General features: G+C 37.5%; 1 protein-coding gene across 1 annotated transcript in view; it reads left to right on the top strand.

The window, feature by feature from the left end:
- LMBR1 (limb development membrane protein 1) overlaps positions 1-14319 on the top strand; it is a 68345-nt gene extending 54026 nt beyond the window's left edge. Inside the window, exons 15-17 of the mRNA XM_066551114.1 lie at positions 1105-1171; positions 5365-5526; positions 7513-14319. Coding sequence (XP_066407211.1) covers positions 1105-1171; positions 5365-5526; positions 7513-7595 — 312 coding nt within the window. The 3' untranslated portion in view covers positions 7596-14319. The remainder of the gene's footprint in view (positions 1-1104; positions 1172-5364; positions 5527-7512) is intronic.
- The last annotated feature ends 557 nt before the right edge of the window (positions 14320-14876 follow it).

Here is a 14876-nt window from a genome sequence, read left to right as displayed (position 1 = left end):
GAGATCTGAACAACGTGGTTGCTAGAAGTAATACAGACAAAGTAATTCAAATTTGAATAATGAAACTAAGACTGAGGACAGCTATTCAGCAACATTTTGCAATCTGAAGCTAATTTGACTTTCTACAATTTAGCACAGGCTTTAGCATAACCAGTGCTGTTACCTAATTGGGAGGAACGTGCCTAGGTTTTTGGCAAAATATTCCCCCAGCTGACATGGGGAAGTGATCAGTAACCAAGGAACAGATGTTGAATTTAATTATTTTTTCAATATGTTTCATTGTTTTTTTATTTAAGTAATGGATTAAGATACTTTTACTACAAATTGTTCAAAGTGAGAAAGTGGGTATACACACAGAATGATTAGAGGAATAAGTAGTAGAGAGTTGGAATGTTCTTAATATTTCCTATTGATTGTTTACAGTACACCAGGAATAGTGTGGAAATAAATAGTAAATGTACAAATGTCTACCTACTTTCAAGTTTACTTTTTTTTTCCTTTTGGCTTCTGATAGAACTAGACCTGAAGAAAATGATCCTTTCTGAAAGAAAGTTTCAATTACTCTTTTTTAAAGGCTTTACAAGAACAAAAAGAAATCTAACAGCTGTGATTTTTTTGGGTATTATTTAAAGTAGACAACAGGCATTGAATTGAAAGGAAGCTCTTTGTTGTAATTTTTTAAATAGTGCTAATCCTGCAAGCAGTTACATCCAAGGCTTAAGCTGATGTATCAGTCATCCATTCTAAGCCCATGGAATTGTTCTTTTATAAAACATTCACAGGAAGTAAGTAAACAGTTGATGCTTTGCAACATGGTTGTTTTGAATAATTTTGGATCTGAGCATACATAACACTTTGATTAAAAGCACATGAATACATATTTGATTTTTTTTCTTGGATCATCTTTGTCTTGTGTAACACCATGTGGAGAGGAGTGACAGAACTCAGCAACACTAACAATATATTACAGTAAATTGCTTTAGGTTCAATTTGAAGAATGTGCTTTTTAAGAATTATTCTTTTTCATCTTGACTGCTGTTTTTCTTTGTGTTCCCTTCAGCAATCTCATTTATCATTTAAATGCTGTTTGTCACTTTCAAACAGATAATTGGAAACTGTGTCTCAATCTTGGTGCTGAGCTCTGCTTTGCCAGTGATGTCAAGGACACTGGGTAAGTGAAATGGAAGTAACATCATAATAAAGGATGTTTAATTGAAAAAAATACAAGAAAAAAGAAGAGCCTGTAGCTGTATTTTCCATACTATGTAACTTGCCATCACTTTCAGATGAAAGATCATGTATCTGTGGCCTTCATTTCTACATGAACTGTTGAACATGCATCTTTGTACAGGAACTGCAGAACATACTTTCTAAAAAGAAAAAGATGCTAAGCAATTTTAGAGAATATATTATTTTAAAAAGGTCAGATTTGAAACTTCTTAAAACAGGAGATTGTGAGATGAAAAGATAGGAAAACTGATTGTCCAGAGCAGTCTGAAGTAGTTTCACATTCGCTTTGAAATTAGGGCTTAGTTCCTGTCAAGAAATACATTTGGGATTTGGTGTCTGAAATTTGAGGTAACACTGAGTGCAAATGACTTTTAATGAAGAGTTAATGATTCTTCATTTATTTTTTTAATCAGTAGTGATACCAGGCTACTTTCATTTTCCCTACAATAACATGCTTGTATTTTTTGTTAACTTAATTTTTCAAATTTAACAATTTGGAGTCTTCCATAGCAGAATTGAAGAACTCCTGATTTTAGTGCTAAGGATTGGGAGTAGCATTTGAAGTAGTCAATCTGTTTTAACCAGTTAGAAAAATGTGTTGTATCTTCACTTTAATTAGGTAATCTTCAGCTTGAATTCTTGAAGCTAAATTGCAAGGCTATTACACGTTTTTAAGTAATGCAGAATCCTTGTAACTAATGTGAATTTCATTGGGAACATTAAATAGAACAAAACAAAAATCTTCACCTCAGGCTGTACAAGTCTTAAGTACAAGCTTAGAAGTTTGAGCTCAGGCCCACAGACCAGCAGTGTGTGCTCAGCAGTTCTCTAGCTGCTCTTCCTTTCATACTCTTGAATCAAGAGTAGTTCATGGTTTTCCAGTATTATACTGGATATTCTCATGCTATGTGTTTCTACAGAGGGGACATTTTAATAAATTATAGATCATTTTTATAGCAAATGAAAAACCTTCTGCAGTGCATTTTGGAGAATTGAATCTTAAAATAAGCATTCTAGAACTTGAAAAAATCTGTAGTAAAACTCCACAAAAATGCAAAAGGGAAATTCAAGTACTTAAAGCAGCGCAGTTTTAAAATATAACCAGTATAATAAAGGTCTAAGAAGTGAGATGGTTCTAGGATGTGGAGCCAGATGTTACATAGAAAAATCACTGTTTTAGAATAGAATTGTAACATAAGTTTGTGTCCACTAAGTTACTGCATTCAAGACTTGTTTAAAAGAAAATAAAATTAATTGTTAATGATCCATGAGATTACCAGCTGATAATAACCAGATTCTGTGGGAGTAAGTGTACATGCTGGGTCCATTGTTGTCTCATAGGAAACAGATTAATGGTAAAACTCACTTAAAAACCAGACTAACAAGTGAAATTCCTGAATAGTTTGCCATAGAGATAAATAAAAGAAGAAAAAAGATGGAACAATTAACACACAGCTAACAAATGCACAGTCACAGCTGTCCAAACAGGATTAATAGAGTGTATTAGAGTACAGTGAGTCATGTGGTGCTTTTGCAGAAATATCAATGTGTGTTGCACTACATGCCACCTCCCTGTGGCACTGAATAGATGAAAAGAAATAAATATGTTAAGCAGATTCATAGTCTTTTCACTTTATTAAAAAAGCGAGATTCTAGGCTATACAGAAAAGACTAGACTTTATCCTTATGGGAAAGGTGAAAAAGCAAAAGTTATCTAATGCATGCACTGACCTTTTTCAACTTTTCAAAATGGAAATGGTTTCTTCTTACATGTTTCATAGCATTCTAATTAGATATGTAGGTGGTAGATATGTCTAATCTGTCATTCTTCTAGAACTCCAGGAAAGTTTTAAACTAAAATAAGTTAAATCATATTTCCCCAGAACTTTTCAGCCTTTTAGTTGCCCTTCAGAAATGTTTCCTGCCAACACCATATTGCTAGTCACAGAGAAACAAATTAGGAATAAAGCACTTAAAGTCAAGAATACAAAAAACAAAGATTTCCAGAGAAAATTGAACTTTCGAGTATATGCAAGTTTTCCTAGAATTCCACACTTGACTATTATCTACAAGTAAATGGGGATTTAAAATTTATTTGTGTGTGCTGTCTAAAACCTACCTTTTTTTTTTGTTTAATAGTTTATTTGGTAAAATTTCATCAGCTTTTGTGTGTATATATTTGTGCCACTAGATATGCAAGTTTTTGTTCAATTACTGAAGAGTTATTAAAAGTCTTGGGGTTTTTTTCTCTGTGGGCTGAGTAGATACTGCTTCTTTAAGAAAGACCTCAAAACCTTTTTAACCTTTTTCTCCCATGAGTTTACAGACTGTTACTGTGTCACTTTTCTGATGAGCAGTGACTTTTTCTGTTTGTAAGAAGAAATTCAATGTAATTGAATGTAATTTATGGGCAATAATTTTCCCACCTACTCTAACAGAAGTGTCAGGGTTCATTTCTGTTTGTCCTGGTAACACTGCCTCTGGACCTCTATGTGTCAAGGAATATTTTTCCTTTTCCAGAAAACTCCAGTGCTCTGCCTGTTTTGTTCCTTTTCCTTTAAAGTTTTGGGAGCCTGTATATTCAAACCTGACTTTCTTAATTTTCATGTGGCTTCACAATCTGGCTAAAACACTGCTGCTTTGGAAATGCTAAGGGCACTGTTTGCCTTCAAGTAGGAAAGCAGCTCTGTGTTTATTGTCCTTCATCTCTTTACCAGTTAATTCAGTTGGTTTTTTCTTTCTGTGCTAAGACCTTCTGTGCTTTTTTAGTATATCTCCCTGCCCTGCCTCTTCTGCTGTTTTGACCAGTGATTGTTTTGTTTCATCCTTTGAAACAACTCCTTTTCATTTCAGTATTTTTTCATTAGGTACCAAATTCAATTTCCATGTTTTAATTTAAATGACAGGTGCTGAGTATAAGAAGTGTGTATCTTTTAACATTGTGATAACTGGCTTGCAAGTCTTGGGTATGCAGATACAGTGAGATTTTTAAGTGTCAGGTTTACCCTTGGAAGAAGTGCAGCTGACCCTTAATTTTGTCTCTTTGTTTATTATTACTTTTGAAGTCAGTTTTTAAAAGCCCCAAAACACTTTCAAAATAAGATGATAGAAAATCAGGAGCTTTCAGGAGTTTCAGAGCCAAGGCTACTTTGTGATTGCTTCATTTGCTGCTGCCATTTTAGTTCTGGGACAGGGTCAGCTTCCTGCTTTTGCACTGTTGAGAGGGCACACTTCCCTCTGACATCATGTGTGCCAAAGCTTTTTGGGAATACAACAGCTTTTGGATCCTAGACAGTGATCATGTGGCTGTCATCTCAGTGTTCTGCTCTGTGTTCAGTGCAGTATTCCGTGACACCTGACAAAGGAACAGCCTGTGCTTCTTCCTCTTCTGCCTTCTGCCATGGGCCCTACACCTTGTAGATGTTTCCATGTTTCAGAAAAATGTTGTTCATTTAATTAGTGATTGACAGGCCTTTGATCAGCACAAAGCCCAAGTGTCAGGGTTGGAGGTGCCCTGTGAGGGAGACCTGTCAGCACCATCTTTCAGCCTCTTTTTCCTTCTGTGCAAATGCTCCATGGCTGTAGTGGTGGGTGGATCCAGGAGAAAAACTGCAGTTGGAAAGATGTCTTTAAACTTTGGTTTCAAAAGCAGTTCTCTGGAAGAACACTTCAGAGGCTTAGTGGTTACCATAAGATGTTGTGGCTCTCATAGAAAGGCTGTTTGCTACCTGTATTTTTTTTAAAAAAAGCTCAAGGTGCATTTCAGTCTTTTCTGGAATCATTAAGGGTTTTGTCAAAACTGAGGTTTCAAGCAATTTTCATACTAAAGTTGATTTTTTTCCTAATTACATCTACTAATATCATAAAAAGAGTTCTTACCTAGAATGGAGAATTAATTTCAAATCCCATTATTCAAGCATTTTATTATGAAATTTAAAAAACCATTTTGATAAAGGTGTCTTACAGTTTTATAGTGACCAACAAGCATTGTCTTGTGTGTTTAACCATGTGGCTTCTGGTGTGCTATCTATAAGAATTTTGCATCCAAATGTAAATATAATAGAAGGAAATTTTTGTGTTTCCTAAAAAAATGTTATGATTATTTTGATCTAAATCTTGTATGCAATTTAACAGGAATCACCAGATTTGATCTCCTTGGAGACTTTGGAAGGTTCAACTGGCTAGGGAACTTCTACATTGTGTTATCATACAACTTGCTCTTTGCTATCATGACAACGTTGTGTCTGGTCAGAAAGTTCACGTCTGCTGTGCGAGAAGAGCTCCTGAAGGCATTAGGTAAGCACAGCCCTGAAAATTCACTCTGTGCTTCACCATCCCTCTCTCCACCACTGACACCATGATGTGCTACTGGTAAAGTTCTGTCACAGCTCACAGAATACTTTTTTCTGGAAATTTCTCTAAGGTAAAGTGTGAGGATGAATAACATGTTGTTTTTTGAAGAGTCCAGAGCTAAGGTACAGTGTTGATTTCAATGATATGCCTGTGGTACTGATTGGTCTCCAGCTGGATTTTCAGTCTTGGGAGAGCACAGAAGCATTCTCATTGCTATGAACAATTATTCCACATTAAAACTTCAGCTTGTGTATGGGTTGTCTTTCTTTTTTGACTAAAGCAACTTATTAGTTCCCTAAAAATAGTTAGCAGAGATCTCAAATTTGTTGTCATACTCTTTTTTGAACATCTATTCAGAAAATCATTGTACACAATGTACAGAACCTTAGTAACTGGCTGAGTAAAACCTGTACCTGATATAATCAAAAATTTGATCAAGTTTTGCATTGATATTTGTTGACCATAGATGAAAGGATTGAAACACATTTGATACTAAGAAGATAAAATTATTTTTTTATTCTATTTTTTTATTCTATTGTTGTTGCCTCATTTTATCTTTACTAATTAACAAAGCTCCTCTCTCTTTAGATCCCTAGAGTAGTATTTCCTTAAATTGAGAGGATTAATGGTGAAACTTTAGTGTTTCTTTGTAGCTGAGGATTCAGTTTACATCATCTAGAAGTTACTCTTGTTAGTTTTCACTGCTTTGAGTTGTGGTGCTGAAACAAAATCCAAGCACTTCCCAGAATCCTGGTGAAAGATTAATTTAAATTTTTTGTAAAATAATTAGAAATAAAGTGTTTAATAAAAAATTGCAGATGGTGAAGGCAGATTAAGAAACATAAAAATGCAGGCATAGTAGGGTAATGATCATTGGATTTGACACAAGTAGGGAGTCACAAACCCTGAAATGTGCAGGTTCCTGGCACAAACTGGGTTTGTTTTCAGTGCTGTACATCACAAGCTGCGTCTGTTAAAAACTGTCCCATGGAATTCAAAGAATGAGAACCAAAATTGGCTTATGACCAAAAATTTTACATATTAGGACTACAGATAAGGCAATATTTAGGAGAATGATTTTTTAGTGGTGCAGTCAATTTTGGAATTCCAATTCCAACAATGCAAGAAGTTTAATTGTGCACATCATGGCACTTCAGTGTAGTCTACACAAAATGAAGAAGAAACTCTTCCCAGGTTTGATACTTAGCTTTAGAGGCTTGATAGGAGACTTCAGAGAGAAACTGTACCAAGCAAGGAAGGACTGACATCATGCCTCTTTTGAATACAATATGGCTAAATTTGCCATCTTTCCTCATCTCCCTCCCCCTCAAAAAGAGTAATTTAGGTGCTTGCCTGGGGCAGGATGAGAGACTACAATTAGCACTCACAATAGAGAATTGTTCAGTAAGAACAAAGGCTGGAAACAGTGATAAATCTGTAATAGTGTAGTATTAAAAATGTAATTAGACATATAAATAGTTTAGAAACATGATCTGGTCATCACCAGTGACATTAAGATCAGCAGTGAGTGATTTACAAAAAGATGTTATAGTTTAAAATAAAGAATAATTATCAAATTAATAAAATTAATATTTTTAGGTAATTATTTAGGTATTTTTAGGTGACAGGGTAAATTATTGCAAGTCTGTCTTGGTCCTTAACATCTGAGTCTGTGATTTAAGCAATGGAAAGTTAGGGTTCTCTGTCTTCCATGCTTGTCCACTGTAATGGATTTTCTCACTTAAACAACACTGAGGGAATTTCCCAGAAGCAGTTCTTGCAGGAGGTAGAACATCAGTTCTGGTCTTCAGCAAATGTGAAGTCTGCAATCATGAAGTAGGATTTGGGTTGTCTGTGTTCTTTTGAATGCCTGTGTGCATAAAACAAGGGGGAGTCTTAAGTTTTTCCTTATTCTGTAATGTTTTGCAGGATTAGATAAACTTCACCTATCAAACAACCCAAGAGACTCGGAGACAAAGCCTTCTGCAAATGGCCATCAGAAAACACTGTGATAACAATCACCTGCAATCAGCAGAGCTGAAAACATCAACCTCATGGCATTCCTGTCATCTCATCAGCATTTTTATATTGCTTTTAGTTGTTAGTTCGGGTCGAGCCTTGTCTCATTTGGATGCTTCTGAGGAAGTTAGGTGTGTCAGATTCTTCTCTTTCCAGTGAACTTTTGGTCTGCTTGTTTATTTCCCAGGAAGTTAATGCAGGAGGTGCCTTGAAGACTGGAAGCTGAAGAGAAAAATGCATTCCTTTTTATTTGTTGACAGTCTCACATCTTTATTTTTAGACTTGCTACCATTTGAATGCACAGTACCTCCTGTGTTATACAAACACAGCTATAAAGAATAACTTTGGGACTTGATTAAAAAAAAAAGAAAAAGAAGAAAACATACACTTGAAGGCCCATATGACCCTTACTGGAAATGTACAGTAGCTGGAGTAGGTACCCATGACAGGAGATAAACAGCTCTACTGAGAGTGAGTTAAAAAGGACAGGAGAGATCCCAGTGCTGGATGCAGTAGGCTGTGTCATGGTGCCTTCTCAGCAGGCCAGTGTTTTCAGCTCTCTGTCCTTAGCTCCTAATGCCAGCTTGCTTTACTGGTGGTCAAACAATGTCTTACAGAAGTCCAAGATGAAGATTAACTTCAGTGTTAAATCTGAGCCTAGTATGCTTTGTAAAAAGCTGTGTAGACCCTTTGTCACAGCTCTCAGTTCTGTGAGCTGTTGTGCCCTGGAGCTCCCTTCCCCTACCCAAGACGCCCTGTGAAATTTTTGATGAACTACTGTGTGTAAGCAGTACCTGGAATCAATGCAAGGAGTGCAGGCCTAGGAGGCTGCAGTTGCAGTTTTCTACAATCTTTAATTTGAAGTAAATTTCTCTGAATTTATACTTCAGTTACCAGGATTTCTGTTCAGTGGCATAACTCAGTTATCTGTCACTAGCCTGTTTTTTAATGTACACATGTTCATGTATATAGGCCTATATGTGTAGATATCATAAATTAAATTCTAAGGTTATACAGATGACTGTAGGTGGTTTGGTAAGTAAAATGTGTGCAGTCTTGGTAGTTTGAGTTTCTGAAGTGTTTAACTGCTCAGAGGCCTTAGATTCAAGATGGCATCAGTGGGTGATAATGTCCTTTCTTGTAGCATTTCCTTGCAGCCTTAGGAATCCTTTAAGCAGTTTATAGTAAAGAAAAATACCAAGTAAGTATTCAAAATCTGGTTGCACTTTTGTCCTGCTCAGCCACAAGTAATCTCCAAACAGACTGGAATGGGGACACCTTCAGTGAGTGCCCCTTCATGTAGGGAGCCAGAAAATTTTCCTGCTCATTTCCTATTTCTGTGAAACAAGTCTGCCTGTCTGTAGTTTGAGGTCTTATATTAGTTGGTGACAACTTGGTTTCCAGTGTGGTTCCAAAATAAGGTAAACCTTGTGTCAGAAACTCTTTGGCTGTTCTCTTGAGATGACTGCTCTGGGCTGTAGACCTTATTCCTGTGTGTGTGAATGTCTGCTTGGGTTTTTTTTTTCCCCCTAAAGTGCTTCAAAAATCATGCTCCAGTACACAGGATTTATCTTTTTTTCAGCTGCCTTTTCTGACTTGAACTGGGGCATAATGTAAATATTTCTGTAGTAAATATGATGCTAGATAATTACTTTTTTTGGTGTGTGTGTGATCAGTATAAATTCAAGGTTTATTGAACTGACTGTTGATGTGTTGTATCAAGTCTTGGAAGAAAAAGTAAAATTACTTGATTTCACTAAGATTTACAAGCATCTTTTCTCTTGTTTAGTGCTGACACTTTAGTGAGAAATCTTTATCTGAGTCAAAGTTCTGCAACCAATAACAGAGAGCTATAATTAAAAGTTGTTCTAAAATTAGTTTATATTTAAAATATTGGGAGATATATTATTAGGGGCATCAGTCAGGTATTCTCAGAGCTTATAGCCTTATGTATTGGCATCATAGTTAAAACCCAGTGAAATATGTCCACTTTTCCATGCAAGTCATTGTATGACCAAAATTGTCCTCATGTCTGAATGAAGTGGTGAACTGTGGTGTGTGAGGCCAGTTAGCTTTTAGATAATAGATGATTCTGTTACAATGCTAAGACAGTTTATACACTCTGAAGAAAATAATATTAGGAATAAACCTAGGAGTATGAACCAGCATAGGTCTTGCTCTTCGTGCCTTTGGAGAGATGTTTGTCATGGCATCAGTGACCCAAGAACACAGAAAAAGGTGGATTATAATGTGTGTGTGTGTGGCTTCTGCAAGTGAGTTGGGCAATTACTTCAACTGAGCAGGGACAGTTCCTGCTGAGAAGCACCCAAGCTTCAGGCAAGACTTTAAAGCTCTTTTTCAAAACAAATGTTAGGGCCTTGGCTGTCCCCACCCCTTCTGCTGGATTCTGCAGGCAGATGTGTGGGTTAAGGCTGCCTTAGGGAAAACTTTACACTGGACTCTGTGGGATGGTTGAGGTGCTGTGTGGTTTCCAAGATGGGTGATAATTCACAACTACCTTGTGCAACTATGACAGTGTTGTGTTTTAAAATCAACTGCTGATATGGTGACACTGTCTACATTAAAATTTGCCTTTGGCCTTGAAAATGACGTGCTTATGCAAGGCTTTGTCACTGCATGCAAGATACAGGTCACTGTATACTTCTCACAGAATCATATGGTCACTTAAGTACAACCAACTGGTAATTCATTACTGGATATTGACAATACATTCCTAGTATTTGACTCATGTAGAGTCAGGTGGTCTATACCTTCAAGGTATATACAGCTGATCTTAGTAACATTAACATCTGCCTCTCTTCTTATGAGGCAAAAAGCACATCAATGCTTCCATCTTCAACTAGATACCACACAAGACCAAAAAATAGGTGTAAACTGAGTGTTTTAAGTTAGCTGTTTTTTGGCTTTTTTTCTGTGTTGGTAGCACAATATTAAATGCAATTGCAGAACTGTAATATTTGTGGGATTTCTAAGCATAAAGCACACATGCTTATCACTTTAAGCTAAAAAATAGTAGTATTGGTTACTGTACAAGTAACAGTTTTGCATTTATAGGGAGCTTTATTTACTGTCTGTAATGTGCTGTTTATCTTTGGCCCTGTACCTCTGATCCCTTTGACCCTGTTGGCTGTTTTAATGTCATAGAAATTAAAAGATTTGACAAATGGTTTTCCTTGTCCAGTAGTACCACCTGGAGCACCAGCGGAGGGAGGGCTGGGCTGCCCACGCAGGCAGGAGCTCCTGCAGCAGGTGCTTGGCAGGAGGGACATGGGAGCAGATCCTGGGGACATGTCCTCCCCTGTGTCACCAGGAGTGTCACATCTCCCCTGTGTCACCAGGAGTGTCACATCTCCCCTGTGTCACCAGGAGTGATGGGTGCCAGTGTCCATCCCACCCTGTCTCTGCCACTCATCCCTGAGGCTGTGCAGCAGCTGATGCTACCTGAGGTGCTCACATGTGCCCAGTGCTGTGTAGTAAAGACATGATGGCCCTTTTCTTTAAGAATTTACAGTGTAAATTAGAAAGGAATAAGGTAGAAACAGAAAGCAGTTGGCCTCTTCCTGCATGTGGCTTTCCTTGAGTTCTTGTAGCATGCTTTAGGTTATTCCCCATCTCTTCTTCCTCTCCCAGGAGTGGGATGGTGGTGTATGTACAGCAACTGAGCCTTACCCTTAGTGGACTGGCATCTAAATTTTTGAAATAACAAATACAGGAAAACAGCTAAATCCTGTTTAATGTATTCTCTGATCTTGAAAATAGCATTTTTTTAAAACCACAGTGAAATAATCTAAGCAGAGGCAGGACATTAAGGCCACATAAATAACCTCTTCAAAAAGAAATGTGCTTAGTTTTGTTTTAAAAAGTGTTGATGTGAACTGTGAAGCTTTAATTGCTTTAATGAAATAAGATTCCCTACCTCCTAGTATTAGGATTTTTGCTGTTGTTTTAGTGCTGAGTTGAGACAATATTGCCTACACTGACTTCCCTCCCCAACCTATGAACACTGAATTTGCTATTGGTAATAAGATGGCAAGTTATTTCAGTCACATTGTCAGATTTGAACTTTACAAAAATGCTCCTTTTGAATTTATCCCATTCAGCAAGAGCAAACTAAGGCCATAGCCACCAGCCACACAGTGATACAATATCTACCCCCTTTTCTACCTTGCCCCCTTGAGCTAGACAAAATATGAAATAGCAGAAGAATCCACATAGATTTGATTTATGCACTGTAAGAAAACATACCAGAAGGCAACTTTAATGGAAGGCTTTTAAAATATTTCACAATTTGAGTATCTAGAACTCTTCTTTCAAAGAGAAAGAAATGTGTCTCATTAGTATACAAATGTCAATTGTATGTTCTCTAAATAAGCCAGTAATTCACTGAGACTGAAAAAAAATTCATCACTTCTTAAAATCTCTTGTGATTCACAGTGAAACAGTATCTTGGGCTTTTATAGAAGCCTGTGAACTTCTGAAGGTATCTCTGTCTTGGCAACAGAAACCCCTTAGGATGCTTGCTGGTTTTGTATTAACTACCATATTTTATCAGTAGCTTTTTAGTTTCATTTATTGCTCATGATTTTTTAAAATATACATAGCATTAAATGTTTTAACAAATACAGAAGGTGACTCCAAACAGTCAAAGAGGTAGTGTGAGTAATGTTCTGTAAATGCTGATATTCTTGACATACTGAATTCCAAGCTATTTAGCAACTCTATCTGTATGAAGGCCTTACCTCAAATAGAAATTAGGAAATCCTAATTTTTGAAGGCTTTTAGGTATCTGAATGTTGATATGTACCTACTTGAGCACTTTGGAATGCTGCTTCTAGATGTTTGTTGATCACTAACCCCAAGCACTGTTGTTGCTTTTCTCCCTACCCCCATTACATTAAGTTTTATAGTCAGCATCACTGGATGAAGCTCCTTTCCTGAACAGGGCTTTATTTTGCATTCCTCCTCTATTCCCTGCTTCCACAGATACCAGCTATTGAAGTATTGGGGAACCTGCTTTGATTTTCATCTATTTCTTTTCCCACATAGCCTGTAGAGAGATATTCCCTAGTTAGAACTGTTTCCCTACAAAAATGTTCACATTTATGAATTTGTTTTTTACCACTAGATTCCATTGAAGCAATCTTGTCACTAGAGGGTCCTCTAACAAATTACCAAGAGCTCAAGTCGGTTTGAATCATGAGTTGAGAGGGTTTAGTCATGGCATATATTTGGCTTTTAGCTTTCAGGGTTGTGAGGGTGCAGCCCCACTTCTCAGTGAGGGGAACCAGCTGGTTTGGCCCCTGGGAGCCCCTGGGGTGGTGTCACTGCAGGGTGGCTCCTGCTGTGCTCCTGCTCCGCAGCTCATCTGCCGTGGGGTGTGCAGGGACACGTCCTGCAGTGCGAGGTGGCCGCACCTCGTGTCCGCTCTCAGCAGGGGCAGGCTGCGAGAGGTGCTGAGGTCAGGCTCTTCACTTTTCTCTGGATTTTTGTATTTCATGTGTATGAGCATGTTTTGGGCCTTCTCTCCCCACGTGAGTTGATCATTCAGAGAAGTGGCATGGTGGTGATACCTGTGCAGTGGATTCAGTGAGTGTGTTTAAATGTTTAAGAAGAAAATTGGCTGGTGCATGATTTCCTGTTTCCCCCTAACCATGAGTTTTTTCCAGTCTGGACCAAATTTAAGAGTCATAAAATCTCTCTGAGTACTTTCTCCTCCTTGGCTTTATATAACAAAAAATTTCAGTCCCTTTTGCTTTCTTAAAGGTAGCTTTCAAAGTATTTTTGCCTTATTTGGTGTGATTTCTGTTACTTTAAGGAGAATTGGATAGAAAAAGAAAATACATTTAGGTCATGGGATTTGAAATATTGGTGTGTGTGTATGAAACACATGTACACAAAATATTTCCTTTCCTGTGGGGTTTGGGCCCAACCCCACATTACCTTAATAGAGATCATGGGTTGCTCTTGTCTCTTCTAAATTTTGTATTTAAAATTCCCAGTGAGGAGACTGAGGATGTTCTTAGGGTGCTGCTGGCACCCTGATCCCTGTCAGATGGAATTGGCTTCACGTGAGCTTAGGTAGCACGATCATAAAACCACAATTCTGAGCTGGCCTGGCCATTGCTGTTGGTGCTGCTGGCTGGGCTGTGATGATGGCATCAGGAGCCTTCACTGTGCACGTTCAGGGTTTCACTGCAGTGTTCCTGGTTCATGTCACAGTTTACAAGAACAATTCTAAATTACGCACAATCTCTGAACTGCGTGAGGCTGGGAGGTGCTGAATGGAACTGGTGGTCCCCTCTTGGTCTGATTTGTGCTTCAGGTTTTGTAAACATTTTGTAAAATGTGAATTTTCTTTCACATGGATGTATCTGACCAAGGTATAACACAGCTGAAAAATTGTGCTTTGAGTGTTACTTTAATCCCAATAGTTTTTGGTGTAGATACTTTCTCCCCATCAAACCCTCCTGGTTCATTTTAGGTCATCCAGAATTATGGTTTATAATGTTCTCTGTTGTGGGTATTTTGTTGTGTTACAAAAAAAAATCTGCTGCCTTAGCTAGGCTGATATTTTTGTTTCGTTTTGTGAAAAGCAGTGGTAATATGTTTTTTTCCTTTGTTTGAAATGTTACACTGAATGTTTTGTAGGAAAATTTTTTTTACTGTGTTTTCAATAAAGGTAAAGTGTGATTTATAGCAGAGTTTTATCCCTTTTTTATTATAAGCAATGAAAAAATAATCTGTGTCATTCTAAGTTATCCTGTCTGTAATTGGTATGAATAGTTGTGTTCCTCTCTCTTCTTCCTTTTCCCAATTTAACCTGCTTTTGAAATTCTCAAACGGTTGCATTTCTAAAATAGCTGAGGTAGGGAATGTGATGGAGATTCCTCTACATTCAGAGGCATCACAGCCCTGTGTTTTAAGACAGGTGTGCAATTAATTGGAACTCTCTGCTTTAGGCCAGTGGGGATTGTTTATAGCAAAGTATGCTCATTATGTAATTTGTAAGTAATTTGCAATTCCTTAATAGTTTGACTGAAGGGCAATTTTTACATGTTAAACCCCTGACCACCATGCTTCCTAAACTGTCTGTAACTTAAACAGCTTCAGACTTTAAATTCCATTTCACAGGAGAGTTTAGGCTGTTTTTAAAGTTCAAGGATCACGTGTCCTGAAGGGACCTGGAGATGTTTGATCCATCCAGCTGCACAGGATCAAACATAGCTGCATTATTCCTGGTATTTAACCAGCCT

Source organism: Molothrus aeneus, chromosome 1, assembly GCF_037042795.1.
Source record: "Molothrus aeneus isolate 106 chromosome 1, BPBGC_Maene_1.0, whole genome shotgun sequence".
Lineage (NCBI taxonomy): Eukaryota > Metazoa > Chordata > Aves > Passeriformes > Icteridae > Molothrus > Molothrus aeneus.
This window is presented reverse-complemented; position numbering and strand designations above follow the sequence as displayed.